This window comes from Chrysemys picta, chromosome 9, assembly GCF_011386835.1.
Source record: "Chrysemys picta bellii isolate R12L10 chromosome 9, ASM1138683v2, whole genome shotgun sequence".
Lineage (NCBI taxonomy): Eukaryota > Metazoa > Chordata > Testudines > Emydidae > Chrysemys > Chrysemys picta.
Genome location: NC_088799.1, coordinates 38536099 through 38555517, shown reverse-complemented (window position 1 = coordinate 38555517; position 19419 = coordinate 38536099). Strand labels below are relative to the sequence as shown.

Here is a 19419-nt window from a genome sequence, read left to right as displayed (position 1 = left end):
AGCAGCAGTGTCCATCACCTGGTGATGGACTGAAAGATTGAGAGTTGCATGGTCAGTGTTCCCAGATCATGTGTGAAATCCTGGCCCAACTGAAGTAAATTGAAAAACTCCCATTGACTTCAATCAAGCTAGCAATTTCAACTCATGAGACTATAAAAGGCAGCATGGCAATATAGCAAGGAGCAGTCAAGGGAACAGTTGAAAAAGGGGCTGTTCTCATTCTTCAGCAGAAACTGAAGTCTTAATCAACCTTAATAAGACCCCAAAATAAAAACTTTAATGACTGTTACACCTCCCCCCACATAAACATCACTTGGAATACATTGGTATCTGTGTAAGGCGGGGGGGGGGAATGGTGTACTTTAGTAAACGTCTGAATATTACAACGTTAATATGATGAGAGTGCACTTGTGTTACAAATACTGCAGAGAAATAACCAATTTGGGGGCAGGGAAGTTTTGTGCTATGCCAAGCGCATTGTCAGCAAATGATCAATCATAAACAGTAGCAATAATTAGCAATAGCCACATTTGAAGTTTGTACAGCAACTACTTTATTGTTTTCAAATGCAAACTTTTGCATTGTTTGCTATTTTACAATTTTACAAACTAGGTATAAAAGACCATAAATAAATGACATAAGTTATGTGTACCTAAAATTCATGGAGGGTGTGTGTGGGGGAATTACAAATTAAAATAGAAAATCTATGTCTAACCCAGAGACTGTTCAAATTCATGAACCAAAAAATGCTGTTAGAATCTTTTTCTCAGTATGAACTAAATTATAATATGCCTCATACATTCTACTTTTAACCACAGTCCTTGCATATTCCAACATACTTGCAGTGATACAAAAAAATAAATGCACTCTCTTTATTTCTTTGATTAGTATTCAGGATTTTTTTTTCTGGTTATGAAAATGTCACATAAAAGAAAAATACTGCTTTTTAAGTCCTGTTTACTGGTTAAGTACCAGCCTTTTTTTTTTAATACATTTTTAAATACACAGATCCATCACAAAGTTAGTACAGCAAGAAACCTGGACGAACATCAACTGGTGGTGTGGTGAGCAGAACAATTTCTACCAAAGGCTTACCATGCTAGAGAGATCTGTTGATGACGTCTTCTGTAAGGGGGAAAATATGGAAGCAAAGTCTGTAGTAACTTGTTTACTTTTTAACCCAAGCTCTGTTTAAAACATTTAACTGCAATTTGAATGTGCTGGGTTTGCAATGCACACTTCCGCTCCCTGACTCCTTGATAGTGTTGTATGGTTTCTGCCTTCAGCACAACTACATGAGCTTCCCCCGCATCTCAGCTATATTGATCTTTAATTTATGGTTCATGAGAGCACGTAACATTATTTTAATAACGAAAATAAAGGGGCCAGGAGAGAAGGAGGAAATAGAAGTAACTTTGAGACATTTCTTTATGGCTCCATTCAATGTGGCATGCTCTTTTAACATGGCAACATCCATATTTTGTCTTGGTTTTTCCAATGTATGTTTGACTGATTGCTTGTCCTGCTATAGCTTGCTGTGCTGTATTGTGCTACCTCAGTAGACATCAGTCCTCTGCAACCAGAAAAAAGGTGGAGCAAATCTGTCGCTGAATTCAAAATGTGGAATGGCAGCACATTCACCAGACTCTAGCATACAGCTACACTCCAAGGATAGTTTACAGTAAATAAACAGTGAACGATCCACACTCAGTAAACTTTTCTAGATAGTACCGGTAGGTTGTTAGCACTGGTCTTTGGGCCACAGAAATTACCTTGTACATTAATTCACCTATCCTTTGGCTATGGAGACTAGGAACATGACAAACTTTTGCAACCCTTTTGTTAACAGCCATAATTGTAAATGTCTCTTGTGATTTAATTTCCTTAACGGTTGCTGGGAGAAAATGAAGTATTTGACTGTCAGCTACAGGACACACGGTTCTCACAGCTGGCACACTGAGCAATGTGCTTCTGTGAATGGATAAAAATTGCATATCTTTGTTTGCATTCAACAAGTCTTTAAAATCTTATTTTTGCAGATAAAAAAGGCTACGTAAGAGTTCAGTTCAGGGTTACCAGTGGACGGATACAGGCATTGTCGCCTGTCAACTTTTCATCAAGAAACTGGTGTTTTTGATCATGAACAGGTCTTGATAAGAATAAGTGATATTGATGAAAAGCTTTATCACCGTTATGGATCTTATTATTCATCACTCCACAACTTAAGTGAAAGTGCCCCTGTTCTAGGCTGCAGAACCAGTCATTAAGGTTAGTGTGGCAGCTATAAAATACATTTACAGATACAGAAATTTAAACTTTTTGTGTGTGTGTGTGTTTTCTTGCTACTGTTGCAGACATCATCTACTGGCCTGCTTTCTCATGTAACTCTTCGACTAGCAATGGATGGAATCCAGAGCTTCCAGAGATACTTTCGGGACATTCACAGGCAGTTCTACACATGCAGTGATGCAGACGCACGCAAACACACACACGTACATTTGGAAGAGATAAGAAGTCCGTTACCCATTCTAAGAAAAAAATATATATATATTTATATCACTGCAATGGCACATTTTGTGTAAAATGTCACTTCAGCAATGTATATAGGCAGCTCACGTGAACTGGGTTCTGTGTCGCGGCATCTGACTGGACATCCATGGTAATACCTGTAGTGCTCTGTCACTTGCACTCAAACAAGATGCAGCAGTGACATGCGGAGGGTACGGTGCGGGGGGAAGGGGGAATCAAAATATATAAATAAAACCATAAGAAGGAAGAAGGGGGGGGAAGTCCCAGAAGTCTGAAGGGCTTTGATACAGTACATTCTTCAAATGACAACTGGAGAACAGATATTGAACCTTAGAGTCTTTTTGTTTTGTTTCAATGCAAAAAGGGAAATTAAAAGTCCCCACTCTTCAGGGACTGATTCCACTTATTGAGTGTCTGTGTTCCCCAGAATCAGTGCTGGTGAAGCAGGGCTTGTGGAATCTGGAAGGCTTCATGTTTGGTCTTTTGTTCTCCCACGGTCAATATGATCAATAGGAAAGGCTGTGAGGCCAAGGAAGCAGAATCTATTTTCCCTGTAAAAAGGAAACAGGAACACATTAGACCAAATACAAACTCCTGGACAAACGCAGATACAACAGCACCTGGACAGCAGCCATTTGGATTTCCTAACAAAGTTGCCACTGCATTTACCCCTAGGTAAGGAGGTTCCCTGCCCAAATAGGCAGGTGTGGGAATTGGCCAGTTTGCACAAGTGCACAACTGTCTTATTTTTTTTCCTTTTAAATTACACTTGTATGGTTATTATCTGTATTTAAATGTGAAGACAACATTCTGGCTCACTGAATAGTTTAAAGAAATAATGTAGAAAGGAAAGGCTCCTTAAGGCACAGAATTTCCAATTGACTGTGTTCTATGTGCACTGCTCAGAAATGGTAGTACTAATGGAAGTCCAACCACTAACAGTGCCTTCTGTTACTCAAAAGCATGTCACTGTGTCTTCCAGGAGCAGTAGAGTTAATCCCACAAATCACAGCGAAGTGTGAACAATAGAGGATCTCCAAATGCAATGGAAGGAACAATTCTCACAGAGAGAGGTGGTGTAAATGGTTTATATTAGAGCAGGGGAACAGAGAACCACACCAAAGCCAATTGCGTATGTGCGCGTGTGTGTCAGCAGCATGGATCAACACTGCATTTCCTTGTAGCCCTGACCCACTATGCCAATTCCACAGTGGCAAGCAAAGGTGTGTTCAAGTGCTTATTATGATGAAATGATGAATCCTGGACTTATTTGCAGGCAACATAACTGGGTAATGTGGGTAGGTCCAAAAGAATTAAAAACACTACCAGCAGGTGGGGAAAATGACTTCCAAACGAAACAAAGGGGGTTTTGTTTCAGAGTGGACGGAAAGTACAATTCACATGTATATATGAAGAATTCCCACTGGAATTCAGGAGCATCTTGTTGGCTAAGTTAATGACAGTTTAGCCTGCCAATGACCAGTACAAAGATCAGCGTGTGCTTCTGTGTATGCAATTTTCTACTAAAAAAAACATGCAAATGTTTAAAAATAAAAAAGCTCATGGATTTATCAGGTCAATTTAGTGAAGTGAACTTCTTTTGTAACCCTTTTTGCTAAGAAGCTTTCAGTTCCCTTGCAGCATAACTGACACCCTGCAGTTTCCTAATGCAAAATCCTGAGTGGAAACAACTTTCATTAAAAAAAGAAGGATAAATGGCTAGAGCAGTAAGCTATGTAGCACTGCCATTGTTCTTATTGCTTTGCATCAGATCAGCAGGATAAAGATAACTGACACTTTTTTAGTGAAGAAAAAACACCATTTTCCATTCAAGTCCTCTCTCTACTACCCCTTCAGTTTTACACAGACACCCCCCCCCCCCGCACACACACAGCTTTCCTCCAGTTAAAAAATGTTCATGTCCTTGTTCATTCACCACTCTCATTTGATCACAATGAAGTTATGTTGTGAGTAGCAGCACTTCGCAATTTTCATATTAAGAAGAAAATATTGAAATACTCTGACCTTATTGTTACTAGATGCCATAATTCTCCAAATTGTCCAGAGAATTGGGTACATTTTGTTTTTATTTAAAAGATAACCTTGACTTTCTATAGCAGGTTTGCAGCAAGGGGAAGCTAAAATGTCTCTGAACTGAACAAGGGATATTTGCTGGGAAAGTACAAATGTCAGATCATTCAAATGAATCTCCAGGTCTTACATCCTCCAGCAAAATAATGTTAAAACATGATGGTCTAAGTAGTTTTTGAAACAAATCTCAAATTTCTCCCAAACAGAAAAGCTCTTATGAGTAATGTTGCAAAAAGGTTTTTACTAAGTTGTGATGATTTTACAGGTCCGGAATTTAGGATCCCACATTCTGAACAACTTGCTTTCAGAATAAGCTGGGGCCTGGGGATTGGGAAGAAAGCCAGTGGTTCAAATCAGCAAGTTATTGTTACAAGTGACAAAAAATGATGAGAATGACTTTGTTGATATGGCAAGTTTGACTTGTTCAATCAAGTCAACTGTTTCGGATTCAGAATAAATACAGTGACTTTAAACTTCAACATATCAAGCTCAGTTGTTTTTTGAAGCTGCTGTCAGGTGTAGAGGTGGACCAAAAGCAGCTGTGACCTGTGAGATGATCTCATCATTTTTGAAATGTGAAGTTCACAAAACTTTGCAAATCAATGCTCAGGGGCATGAAAGTCCTCTTCTCTACACCTCCACATCAAAGCACAAATGGGTCTGCTACTTAGGTACACTAAGGTCTGGCAAGGTATTACTGCTCTGGTAGTATAAAGGGAGTGTATGTGTAATTTATGCCCAATATAATGCCTCTTTACACTGACAAAACAGTGTTAATGGATCTTAATACAAATAAAATTCAAGCCCAAATATGTCTGGAGAGCTCTTGATCTCACCAAACTGAATCCCCATGTGATCAAACAAAAATGCAGGGATCTCCTAGACTAGAGTAACTTTGTTTGATGTGTAGCCATCACTACACACTAACTCACATGTGTGCAAAAGGAAGAAAAAAATGCCTGTATAATTCCATTTTACTCCATTCTTGGTCACATCACAGATGTGACAGCAGAGACTGAATTTCAGCCTAAAAGAAGGTCAGAGGGTTTGCTTTGATTGTTTTACCTAAGTGGGTTATATCATGTTTCCAAAGACCGAGGGAAATCGTATATCAGTGGTTCCCCTCTAATGGCACATTTACCAATACTGGTGCTTTTAGGCATTAGTGCCTGTTTCTCTGTTTTCCCATCACTACTGTAGAGTACAATCCTTCACCCACCAGTGAGAAATCAACAGGAACAGGGTCAGGCTCTTCATGATGTACCAACACCATCTACTTCCCATCATCTGTACATATTCCAACCCACAACTGAGCTTGCAAGCGAGACTAAGGTTTGGAACAGCCTAATTTCCATTGTCAGTGAAGAGTGCATGCAACTGAATGTGATGCAGTAGGAACAGTTGAGCTTAGTCTGGCAAACTAGTACAGGTTTATCCAAAACAGTCAGGAACCACAATCCTACATGCATTTTCTTCCACGCAGTATTTACAGGTGACAGTATAGTTTGAAAAAATAAAAACACCAGGAATAGAATGGAGGCTATACTTTCACTGACCTTTTCAGTGTTGCAAGAGTGATTGCTCCTTCAAAGGGGAAAGGGATGTGAGTCTGGAAGTTTCACAGTCAAGATTGTCACAGCTGACTGTCAGTAAGATGTTTGCAAAAGATTTACAGATTTACAACTCAGTATGGCACAACAACAGCCAATAACAAATCCCCCCAGAAGTCCAGTTTTGTCCAGTAATCCTCAAGGTGGGTCATTCCCGATCTCACCCTGTAAATGGGTAAATCACTAATTGAGAGGCACTGATCAGCCAAACAATATTCTCATTGAGGTTTCTGCACGGTATCAGAGACACGCTGAGTCTGCAGAAAATATCCTGGGGTAGATTCTTCGTTCCAGTGAAAGATGCACAACCACGGTTTATCCCACAAATAAAATACCGTGGTTGTAACCCCCAGGTCATTGGGGGAAGGAAGAATAATTATTTTTTAAGCACAGTATCTGGCAGCAAACACAGCATCAAAACTTGAATGTGACGTTATATTTATATAGATACATGTATTTTACATATCGTTGATCAACAGAAGATTATTCCAAGAAACAATTTGTTCCAGGTCTGGTTTAAAATGACGGCTTGTCATTTTGGTAGGACCCGCTCCCCACAGTTCCAGCAATCTGTACATCAAGCAATGCTGCAGGTCTTTATTTCAAAGGGCAAGGAGACGAAGTAAAAAAAGTGCAGTTCTTCAATTAAAGTGCATGGATGAGGTAAACTAATTTCAAGAGTTTGAGTTTATTCAGTATTGGCTCAGACGGGAACCATTCTGCCGTGCATCTGTTGCATTTGGGTCCGCATTGCCTGGACGCTGCTCAAAATCTTGTTCTGGTGCGCAACGGTGGTAATCCCAATTCTCGTCAGATCACTGATTAAAACAAGAAAAGAAGCAGAGGACTGAGAACTTGTGTTAAATGCTGACGCAAAGCAACATATGAGAGTCAACCACATGTAATACTGCAAAAGCAAGGCAGATGTATAGAAATGTTTAATTAAATAACTGAAGGCATTGTGGAAGCATTTTAAAGTTCTACTCCATCCAAATGAAAGGCATTCCATTCCTTTAATGAGCGTAATGATATGCAGCACAAAGCAAAAGAAGCCGATTAAATCCAGATTTACCAGTTTTTGTTATATGCTGAGTACTTACTCCTGGTTCATATGTACCACAGCCTCTAGGGTTGTATAGCCAGCAGCTGTGAAGTTATCCTTATATCGATCCATTTTAATGGCCTGAAGCCAATCCCCAACAGAAACGACGGCTGAGAATTCCGGAGAACTCGGATCCAACAGGGCAGTGTTTGGCCTAGGAACAGAAAATACATGGGCAGATAACAGGTATTAGCTGGTTAACAGAACAAAGTTTAAGCTCTGCAATGATTATGCTGTGACTAGACAAAACAGACCATCCGTTCAAATAAGGGTGGCATGTTGCCTGTAACTAGTAAAAATTGGGGCTTATGTACTATAAAATGTAACCAATGGCAAATTTAGCAAGCATATAATAACAGGCCAATTTGCCCTAAGAATGAATTTGATCCCAGGTGTGTATTGCTATCTTCAGTTGTAAATCAAATCTTTGTGCCCTTTATAGGTTAAGCCCCAGATGCAACAAAGGTCATGGAAAACACTTTGTGCTCAGCAAACAATGAGGTCCTGAATGCTGTAATATGTTCAGGCTACTGTGTCTGTATCCTGCATACAGCAATTCAAGCACTTGCCAAATTTGCATATGTCACACCTCAGGTTCAGCAACTATAGAAACACTACTGAAGTATGAGCAGAGAAACTGTGAGCTCAGAACCTGCCAGGCTGGATTGGAGCTCAAAGCTCAGGGAGAGTTCAGCTCAGGCAGGTTTCTAGCCAGGTTTGCAAGCAGGCTCAGTGCGTTCAAACAAACTCAGGACAGCAGGGAGTTAATCCCCTCTTTAATCAATCCATTCCTGATCAGCACGTGTGCAAGGATTGGTGGGAATAATGGTAGCTTTGATCTTTGTTTGCTCTGTGGAATGTGCTTCTTATTTTCCATTGTAGAGATTCTGGAATAATTATTTTAACAAATTCAGTGCCCATTTAATAGCTCATTTATTATTTTATGTATTTTGAAAATTGCAATGTTTTCCATTAAGCCACTGTAAATTACTACCATATAGCTAAACAAAGCAAATGCCAACTTGATCATTTATTTTAAAATGCACAGCATCAAAGACTAGGTGTTCTGCAGTGCTGTTATATATTGTCCAGAGGGATAGGGTTCACGTTGGTAGCACTTAACACAACTTTTACCATACTTTCTTGCAGTCTGTTCAGTGCCCCTTTTCATATTATATATAATGCATACACAGCAATTTGCAGTCTATTATCAGTCTCACTGTATAAAGGCATACACATATATTTGTTCGGATTTCATGCTCCAAGGAAAAAAAGGCTACAAACGGGATTTGGACGCAGGGAGAAAGGACACACAACAGGCTGTAAACTATTGTAATAACTAAATGTAGTCAAAGACATGTTATCTGTGAGTTGGAATCAAATCAAGTTGGAGGAGATTAAACAGTTGGTATTATGACTCTCTCCTTCTTAAATTATTTAAACCACAGAGGTGGATACACACGCCAGGCTACAGCTGCAATTAGGGCAATCTGGAGGAAGTGTGGTGATAGTGGCCTCAGAGGGCTAATAACCTGTCTTTGGTAATGTAAATGGTAAGCAATAGTCACCGAGGGATCCACTAGTTTAAAAGTGAAAAACAGCTTTTTCCATTATGCTGGCCTGCCAGCGGCTGAATCAGGAACTGTCTGGCCTCTGTTATTGCTCCACTGATTCAGGGAGACTCATTCCAGGCAGCATAGAGAATATAGATCTTATTTCCTTTCTGTTCAAGGATCGGATCAGGTTTAGAATTTTTTTCCTCCACCCTCATTCTCTGCTAATTTTCTTCTCCCTCCAGACCCTTCCACTTATTCATTTCAAGCAGACTTCATTTTGCTTTAAAACCAGACAAAAACACTCTCAAATAAAGGTCCAGATCCTCAGCTGGTGTTAACCGGTGAAGTTCCACTGATTTCGAGAGTTCACTGATTTGCACCACTTGAATATCTGGCCCCAAATAAAGATCTCTTTAACAGCTTTGAAATTTTCTTTGCAACATGACACAGGATCAGTACAGACATGAAACTCTGTCTTGCCACAAAATCAAATTCAAATTCACATAATAATTAATCCACACCTTCGCTGTGCCCACAAGGCTTTGGCTGTAATGCTGTAACGCTCATTTGCAAATCCTACCTAGGGTTTATAAAACTTGATGATGTACTTTTCCCTTTAGCAAACCAGGTCACTCCTGCTAGTTACATTGCACTGAAGCAGACCCCTTCAGGATCTTTTACTGAAAAAAGAGAGACTCAGCATGTCTTGTTTTGTCAAGAAAACATCACTTGATTGCATCAGATCTTTTCAAAGCCACCCTTAAATCTATGTTATAAAAATATTCGGCGCTGGTAGGATAAAGCAATTGTTTTCCTTATTCAGTTTCTGCTTTCACAGAGCCAGGAGCATCTGGGCCCCACAGTGTGGTTGGATGGAATGTCAGAATAACCCCATTGGGAAACAATCTTCCGCTGGGTAAAAAAGGCTGTGCAGTCTAGCAAGCACTGTGAGGCATATCTTAATGTGAGCACAGAAGTTTAGGTGAGTTACAGCTTGCCTGTCACCTCTAATATATTCCCTCATAGATCACCATTAAAAAAAGCACAGCTGACCTGGAGTTCTCGGTGCCTGTCCTCTTCAAGCTGTTGGGGTTGCGGATGAGTTTGTCCAGCATGTTGACAATCTGTCCAAATTTAGGCCTGTCGCTGCGTTCCTTCTGCCAGCAGTCCAGCATCAGCTGATGGAGAGCGATGGGGCAGTCCATTGGGGGTGGCAGGCGATACCCTTCCTCAATGGCTTTAATAACCTATCCACAGCACCATTAAAGAACAGTTAAAGAACTTCACAGACTGTAGCTGTGTATAAACCATTCTAGATTGACCCTAAGCCTGGAAACAAACCCACAACAAAATGAAACAATGTGGAAAATAAAATTCAAACTCAAGCTGTTGTTGAGGCCTACCTATTCTCACCATTTCCTTTTGCGAATTCAGAAATTAATTAAGATTTAAAGCCAGAGGAGATGAGCACATTTAGGGAACATCTGTGGTGCAGGGAAGCCAATCACATGCATTTCAAGCTCATGAGTGGCGATAAATATCACAAACATTTATTGCATTAGGTATGGCTTCTGAAGCCCACTTCTTCAAAGATGTTGCTCATTGACGAGCCACACACAAAAATAACACAGATGAGGAGGATCACTGTATTTCAGGAAAACAGTGGGGCCAGAGTTAAGCTGCTGGTCATCTTGGATAGGGGTGAGAAGGAGCAATGCCACAGCAGGAATCCTGCAGGAATTTCAGCCAGTTCTGAGGACTGCACCTCAGTGCTAGAGCTCCCCCCACCCTTTCTCAGGGTGCAGCTTGTGCTCCCCCTCCTCTTGAGCTATCTCAGCTCCACTAGCAATGCAATCTAGCACAGGGCCTGTTCTCTCTCCCTGGTTGTGACTGGTTGACATGCAAAGGGGAAGGGAAGTCTCCTTCCATCCTCTTCCTCCTCCTGCACATCCCCATCTGGACAGTCCCGATCTGGTCTATTGTGTCAGATAAAGTGTGCAGCTTTCCTGTAACTATTAACAGCATGCAACCTGATCCAAACCCTGACTCTATGCAACTACCTCACACCCTCTGTAAATATGGCTCAATACTATCCAAGGGCAGTTTGGCAATCTATGTGGTCATTCCAAGATCCTGTTCTTACTAGATGGTACCCACACCACAACTCTTTCCCCCATCACAGCTGGAACTAATGGGCACCCTTGTTGGCAGACTTAGCAGAGAACAAAGATCAATACTCCAGTAGACTGAATTATGCTGTTACCCCTAGAGCTGGTCCCAAGAACAGTGGCTAAGACACAATGCCTGACAGTCTGGAGATGCTTGCACTGCTTCTGATCATTCAGAGAATAAGGAGAACTAGTGTTGCCTGGGCAGTCAATCTAGTACTTTTCACAAACCACCCATCACCACTGCATTGTCTTTCCTTGCCTATGTAATTCTCTATGTATGAAGTGAGCTGCACAACACTTTTTCCTTTAGGATCCACAGACAATACCATAGCTACCTCACCAGTTTTTGGATCTATCTTGACCCATCAGACAGGGAAGGCATCTGCAAACCCACTTCTGTATTGCTCTGAATTACCTACCATTGCTAATGAAAATACATTGTGTTTCCAAGGTGCATCTGGTGCTTTGTTTTCTTGTAAAACCTCTATGACTTCCTGTTGATACAGGAGGGCAAGGGCAGGGTGCCAGAGGAGATGTCCACATCAGAAGAAAATGTAATTAAATTCCCTTTTTTAGATTAAATGCCATCCACACGTAAATGCTCTTTGAAAATGTTCAGCTCCATATAAGAAAGTGGATGACTTGTAAAATGTTATTTAACTTCCCACCTTTGACTCCATGACCATATATTCCGGTTAACTTTTTCCCACTCCTTTATTTGCTTATAAAACCCTTGGGAAAGGGATTATGGCCAGCCCATGTCTCATTTTCACAGGAAATATTTGTTTTATTTAGTAAAAATTCTATTAGTGCAGACCCTTATTAGTATTATTATTAAAGAACCCCTCTGAAACAGCAGCCATTGTGTGTACTCTCCCTTGGAATAGGATGAAGTGGTCCAGATGGTACTGTTAAAAGGGACTTGCATAATTTAAGAACAATCGTTTAGTGAAGCTGCTTTTTAATGTCCTCTTGGGGCAACTATTCCATTGTCAAGGGATGCTTTGAGTGATAATCACAGTTATACCTTGTATGTGTTGTTCTGAATATTGTAAAAGAAATAAAATTATATGAACAACAAATACTAATAATTTCAAGTATACTAGGGTTGGGGAAATTAATTCTTAATGAGAAGCACCATAAATTCAAGTGTTTTTCCCAATAACCCTCAGTGAAGTTGAAGTTTAATATTAATATTCACATTGTCCTTCTCTTTTTAACATAATTATTTCTGAAATGTTTTAAATGAGAATTTATGAACATTTCAGCTCCACTCCTCACTCTTCTATTTCCTTTAAAACTGTTTACAATTTTTTTCTAGAAATTATAACACATTGCAGAAAGTATAGTGGTAGAGTGATAAACAACATGTAGACTCTGATTCAAGAAAACGTTTAAGCACACACTTCACGTTAAACATGCGGCTACGTTCTATTGACTTTTAATGGGACTTAAAAACTTGCTTAAGTGCTTTTCTGGATAGGGATCTTTTTGGATCACGGTCATTGTGTTTTCTGGAATTCGCCTAATCGTGGGTTCAGAAGAGTGCCTCATCTAAGTCTACAATCTAGTATAGCTCAACTTCATACAACACTTGCAATAGATGCGCAAATAGATCAATTACAGGTCACTTGTGGATGCAGGGTACCAGGCTTGATGAAGCAAGGGTCTGATCCAAAATGGAAACTTTTATTTAAGGGCCTGATCTTGCAAAGGGACACACATGGGCAAAAGAGTCCATCCATGCTACTCCTTTTGCAAAATTTGGGCCTAACACATCACCACCACACTGGGATTGCGAGGAAAGAAGAAAAAAATTGAAACAAAGAGGAAGAAAAAAATAAAACAACATCAGAAAGGAACTCACATCTTGATTGGACATATCCCAGTAAGGTCTCTCTCCATAGGACATCACTTCCCACATTACAATGCCATAGCTCCACACATCACTAGCTGATGTAAATTTACGATAGGCAATTGCTTCTGGTGCAGTCCACCTGATAGGAATTTTGCCACCCTGATAAAAACAGAAGAAGACCGAGGCTGGTAAGCTACTGGACTGACGCTTCATGTGGATGTCACTGTTCTATGTCACTGGCTTCAAAACTGCAAGACAGAGCCCTGGAGACAGATGCCATCCATCTGTTTTCTTTAGTCACAGGGATGCAAATAAGTAAATTGTTAAATGTATTTTTATCAGCCCACTGCCAGATTTATGCTTAGGGCTACACTGAGTATGGGAAAAAGCCAGGAGTTTATAATGCATATATTAGAGGATTAGTATACAAAACAAATAAGTACACACTGTTAGTGCAAGGGCTTGATTATTTTCTTGCTTGCCCGTCTGACCTATTTGTCCCAGCTCCAACGAAGTGGGGTTATAGACTTTAATTTTTTTTCCAGAATAGTGAAATAAATAGTGAAATACATCTGGGAAGCTGTATCAAATACTGTGATTTTCCCTATGGACAATATCCCGTACATAACTCAGAAGTAGAGTAAATCAGCTTTCAGGCTGCTACAGTCAGTATAGGAACAGTTAAGTATAGTATCATGTAACAGGACCACTTCTGATACCAGCTAACTTTGGGGAGAGCTTTTTTTATTGCATTTTTTTGAAGTAAGCACAAATAAAAAGGCTCGGGCACCTGAATTGGGCCATTGGGGTTAGTTAATGTTTTAAAAAGAACTCCATCCCATTTATCTGATTTTGCCTCAAGTGATGCTGTGCCAGAGATTTCTCCTTTTGTTTATGCTAATGCACAAGGTGTTTTTAATTGAGCTTTAGGTTTCCTGCAGTCCCATCTGGGAACACTACTGAAAGTTGAACAAAGATGTTTTTTCTTCTTTGTTATAATTTATGTTGTTGAGTTTCTTTTTCTTTGCAGTTTCTGGAGACACCTTTTGTTCCTAACTGCTTGTCCTTTGTCTCTGTTTACCTGGCTGATAGTTTATTGTCCTTTGTGTGTCTGTCAAGTGTTTAGTATGGGGCTGTTCCAGACCCCGTAGAAAGCAATGGGAGTCTATCCACTGACTTCAAAGGGCTTTAGATAAGGTCCTATGTGAATGCACATATGCATTAGTATGTCTATTTTGTTTGTGACTACATGCTTTAGGATGCTTTCACTTCAATGAGCTAGAATCCTGATGGGGAACAGAACGGACAATTATGTTAACATAGGACAAGTGCTTTTTTTTAAAAAAAAAAAGCAGTTCACTGTATTATCTATGACCGTCAAGCAAACTCCCTTCTTCTGTCAAACACAGATGTATGGACATGGCTTATATGCGCTTGTTATTTTAAAAATTGTCAGTAAGCTCAACATTTTTTTAAGCTGCTCGAGTACAGTGGAGCTCATCCAAATGTTCCCAGCACTTCATTACTGATACTAAAAGAAGACAATGTACTGTAATGCAAATTACATTGATTCACTGCAGTTTACTCAGAGAAAACAGAGTACTATATTTGCACTCACTAAATTCAAAGGGAGGCTTTTCAATAGTTTCTGTCTTGCCCTGGTATATTTGTCTATACTTTTATTTGCTTGAATACAGTTTTCCAGACTTCTGTTTCAGCCCCCCTCTCTCAGCACCCTTATTAGTGGGAAATACCAGGGTTGGCCAGCGTTTAATACTACAATACTACATAAGTCTATCTTTCCCCATAATGAACTGTGAATTCATTAAAGGATGAGTATAGGGATTAAACCACAAAAATTGAGTACTGCAGACAATCTCTGCACTCAGGAGAACAGATGGAGAATGGCAGATATTTAAAAATGAAACAAGCAATTAAAAAAGACTTTATAAAATCTCTAACTTTTTTCCTGGTGCATGTTAATTTCAAAGGTGTTGGTAATGGTCAGAATATTGTTGGTGAGCAGCAGTGTTGGTATCATTACATTCAGAATACTAAAACTAGGATAGCAAAATTAGTAGCACTATGCTGCTAAAATTCAAATGGTATTACATATCTACTCCCCACTTTTTCAGATTTAAATATTCATTTGCTTATTATTAGTAATGAACAGAAAACCTTCATCATGTAAATGGTCTTTGTAATTTATAGGCAGCTACAGCATAAACTGCTTAGGGGTTGGACATCTTGAGAAGTTCTTTAATCACACATAGAACAGAATCCATTTTAGGGGCAGGAAGAGGCCGTCCACATCATCAAGGCCCAGAGTCTGCAAACACTTAAGCACACACCTATATATGCACACATGAGTAGTACCACTAAATTCAATGGGACTATCCACATGCAAAAAATTAAGCACTTGCATAAACATTTGCAGGAGTAGGACCCAAAACCCTAATTCCTGGTCTCAAGTTCCTGTCACCAATTCCTAGTACACTGAAGGCAGCTAATGAAGACAATGGGCTGGAACTTAACAGAGGTATATTGATGTAGCTGCATTGACATCAATGGATCTACAATGATTTACACTGGCTGAGATCCTGGCCCAATGTACACTTTTATGTAATGAAACAGGTTTTCATGTGTGCCTGAGATTATTTAAAAACAAAACAAAACCAAAAAACAAAACCACTTTGTAGGGAAGAAAAGGCCCTTTCCTGCCTTACCCTAGTAGTATAGGCTGCTTCAGGATCATCTTCCAGGACACGGGACATGCCAAAGTCAGACACCTTGCAGACCAAGTTGCTGTTGACTAATATATTTCGGGCAGCTAGATCCCGATGCACATAGCTCATGTCAGACAGATACTTCATTCCAGAGCCAATGCCACGAAGCATTCCCACCAACTGAATTACTGTAAATCTGCCATCATTTTTCTGCAGATGAGGAAGGGGGAGAAAAAAATCACATAGCATTAAGTTAAAAGCTACATTACTGCCACAGCTGAAGCTGGCAAAGAGCACACCTCTAGATCTTCATCTTGTTTGAAATGAAATGCAATGTTATTTCCTCACCCTCCTGACTAGTGTCTATAATTCACCAGTAAAGTACAAACCCAGAGGTTTTGTCATTGCTTCCTGTGATGTATGGAATATATCCAGTTTTAATGAATCTACAGCATTGCAAGGCTTTCAAAAATGGAATAAATCAAAACTGCTTCCTATTAAACATGGATTATTTAAGAGCCTACATTTCAAATGTTACATCTACTCTGTATCCCTTCACACCAGCTAGATAAAGATATTAAAAAGTATTTCCCAATTACAAACATTATTAGGTTTATATTCTCTATATCCCTCCCTCAACTAGAACAAGAATAAGGAATCAGAAAGTGTTTCCCCGTGTAAAACCTCTTTGGGTTTATTATAAAGCAATCACCTACCCTGAGGAAGGCATCCAAGGAGCCATTCTCCATGTACTCAGTTATGATCATTACCGGTTTACCTAGAGTTTGCAGAAAGAAAAAAACAATTCCTTGATGAACACCGATGTTAATGAGATAAAAATAGGTTGCACATGATTTTACTGCCAAGACACCTGTCTTGCACAATCTAATTTAATTTAAAAAGCGCCATTATGCCTCAGCTGTAGGGATCTGGAAAAGAAATATTATGGGACAAGGACATTTAAGGGTTCCATCTGGAAGGTTAACCCTTTGGGTGACTTGCTGACAAGGTCTTTAACTAAAGTGGCCTTGGGTCTCCAGGGAACCTATGAATGGATAATTGCTCGCTAAAGAAGTAGAAGGGAGGGGGAACCAGATAGAGCTGTTCAAACTTGAAAAATTGTTAGGATAATTAAATTCTTTGCTAGAATATGCATTTTCTTTTCGAGGCAGTCTCAGTGAGCACTTGGATCCTTTTTTCTTCTTTTGAAAAAAATCAAAGCTTCAGGGGAGTGGAAAGCTGTCAGCAGCTAAAGATATTCAGATGCAGGTTGAGATTTGAGCATGCAAAATATAAACTCCTTTCCCCCCGTCCCCGACTTTCTCAGTCCGGAACCTGTATCCTGTATGTCTCGCTATTTCTAAATGAGCCTTCTCCATTTCCCGCATACAATAAACGATTCAATGAATTGTGTCAAATATTGGGTCAGATGCAGTAGCAGCACTCATCTTTCCATAGTGCAATAGGGAAAAGCTAACTTTAAGAAATGTAAAAAGAAATATTGGGTTACTGACATAGAATGGTGACTAGAAAAATGGCCTCTCTCATAATAATAATAATAATAATAATAATAATAATGAATAAATATGCACATATAGAATGCTTGACATACAAAGTTATATGGCCCTGATCCTGCAGGTGAGAAACCCCAATGATTTCAATGGACTAAGCACGCATCATGTTCAGACTCTGTGTTTGAAGGATTGAGGCCAATCTAATTACTCTTGTTTTAAAGATGTCCAATGAGAGGCATAAAGAGATTAAGTGATTGCCAAGCGCAGTCCTGTGAGAGGCTGTGTGAATTCTACAAGGAGATCAGCCCCTCAACCCCAACTGAAGTCAGAGACTTGGGACTGCTCAGCTCCTTGGAGAATCAGGCTCTACATAGTGGCAGTCAGAAACAGAAACCAGGATTCCTGCCTCTCTGCTCTAATCGTTAAACACACTGCTTCTTCCTTCAAAAAAAAAAAAAAAAAAAAAAAAAAAAATCCTGTCCCTGAGAACATTTACTTTGGTTTTTATACTGACAGGAACGGCTTCGAACAAGTGAATTTTATAGGGGAGAGAGGGTTCAACCAACCTGCGACCTAAACTGCAGATGCCTTCAATATAAAGATAGAGCTGAGTTGGCAAAAACGCACAACTTTTCCTTGCTCCATTCACCAGCAGTATCTGCTCAGAACAATCGACTATTAAAATTGGCCATCTGTGAAATATTTTAGCACTGAAAAGCTCCCATAATTATTTCTACATCAGTGCATTTTTCACTCAACAGAATGCCTCCCCCTTGTAATTCTGCCAGTGGTATGAAAAATCCACACCCCTGAGCGTTGTATCTAGGCTGACCTCCCACCCCCCACCCATGTAAATGGTGCTAGGTGATGCAAGAATGCTTCCATCAATCTGGTTAACAGTGTTCCTATAGCATGGAGAAACCCCCTTCCTTTGGTGCGTCTGCACTGTGGGGTTATGCCAGCAAAATTTCAGTGCCATAATTATGCCACTAAAGTCCCTGTTAACGTAGACGCAGCCTCCGATTCCTGATTCTCCTACCATTTTAGCCAATGCCAAAAACTCTCATTATCACGATCACATGCCATCTTTGCTCATGTAGACCAACATGTGTTTGAAATTGTAATCAGGCAGCTGGATACCTACTCATCTGATTTGCATGAACAAAGGTAAGCCTTGAGCAAAACAATTATGTGTGTGTGATCTTAAAAGCCTTGGCTGAATATTTGCATTCTTACAGGAAAAGGCTGGGATAAGATATCACTCCCCCTCCTTCTCCATACAGGAAAATTCACCTATCTGAGCATTCATCAGTAAGAATGGAAACCACTCTAATCCAATCTGCATATTTCCCCATTTAATTTACCCTTTGCAACTGTGACCGGTCATTCGACAGAACAAATACATCTAAATGAGTTTTAATTAACCTCCCTCAATCAAAATACACTTTGTCAATTTAAAAGAAAGGGAGACTCTCTTTCAGTGCATTAACACATAATTCCATTACTCAGGCGCTGCTTGAGTAGTGGAGAAGTGGGAGGGGGTGAGAGAGGCTGGGGAGGGAGCAAGTTACCATCATCTAGTCAATTATAAAAGTACTTGACTAGCAGCCAATAATACATTCGTACTTTCCTGCTTCCTCTCTTCCAACACTCCACCTCCACAATTTATCTTGCATTTTAGTTTTCAGTTTATTAAATGCATTAATTTATCACAATGTTCAGAAAACCTACAAGAGGAATTGAGATGAATGTCTTCTTAAGTAGCCCTGTTTACCAAACAACAACAGCTCTGAGGTGCTTGAGCTGGCTGGTAAGCAGAAGCACTGCTTCCTGGGAGCCAGATGACAGGACACACTGGGGTCAGCCTACCACCTCCTCAGTAAAAATGTTAAATCATTTTAATTCGGTGAGAACTGCATTAGGCAAATGCCTCCAGTCATTTATAACTGTTACAGCTGTACTAGCTAAGGGGTTTTAGATCCTTGTTGGGATTCCAATACAAAGATCCCCCTGTTGCTTCTCTCTTTTCCAGAAGTGCTATGAAAATCACTGTCTGTAGCAAACGTATCACCACCTACTCAGAAACGCCCCCCCACCTTTTTTTTTAAGGGAACAGACCTGCAAAGGTATTTAATTATAATATTATCTTCTAATTAAAGTACTCAGACACTTAGCAAGGCCTGGTAAGCCATAGGCAATAGCAGTCTGAATGACTTTTTTTCCTTGTGGAACTTGTATTTAAAAGAAAACAATGATATTCTA

At 39.8% G+C, this 19419-nt stretch overlaps 1 protein-coding gene across 1 annotated transcript in view; it reads right to left on the bottom strand.

Annotated features, from left to right (window-relative positions):
* Window positions 1-529: 529 nt before the first annotated feature.
* EPHA4 (EPH receptor A4) overlaps window positions 530-19419 on the bottom strand; it is a 142472-nt gene continuing 123582 nt past the window's right edge. Inside the window, exons 12-18 of the mRNA XM_065558046.1 lie at window positions 16360-16421; window positions 15644-15853; window positions 12927-13076; window positions 9942-10135; window positions 7331-7486; window positions 6177-7048; window positions 530-3080 (exon numbers count right to left, since the gene is read on the bottom strand). Of these exons, the coding sequence (XP_065414118.1) occupies window positions 6934-7048; window positions 7331-7486; window positions 9942-10135; window positions 12927-13076; window positions 15644-15853; window positions 16360-16421 (887 nt within the window). The 3' untranslated portion in view covers window positions 530-3080; window positions 6177-6933. The remainder of the gene's footprint in view (window positions 3081-6176; window positions 7049-7330; window positions 7487-9941; window positions 10136-12926; window positions 13077-15643; window positions 15854-16359; window positions 16422-19419) is intronic.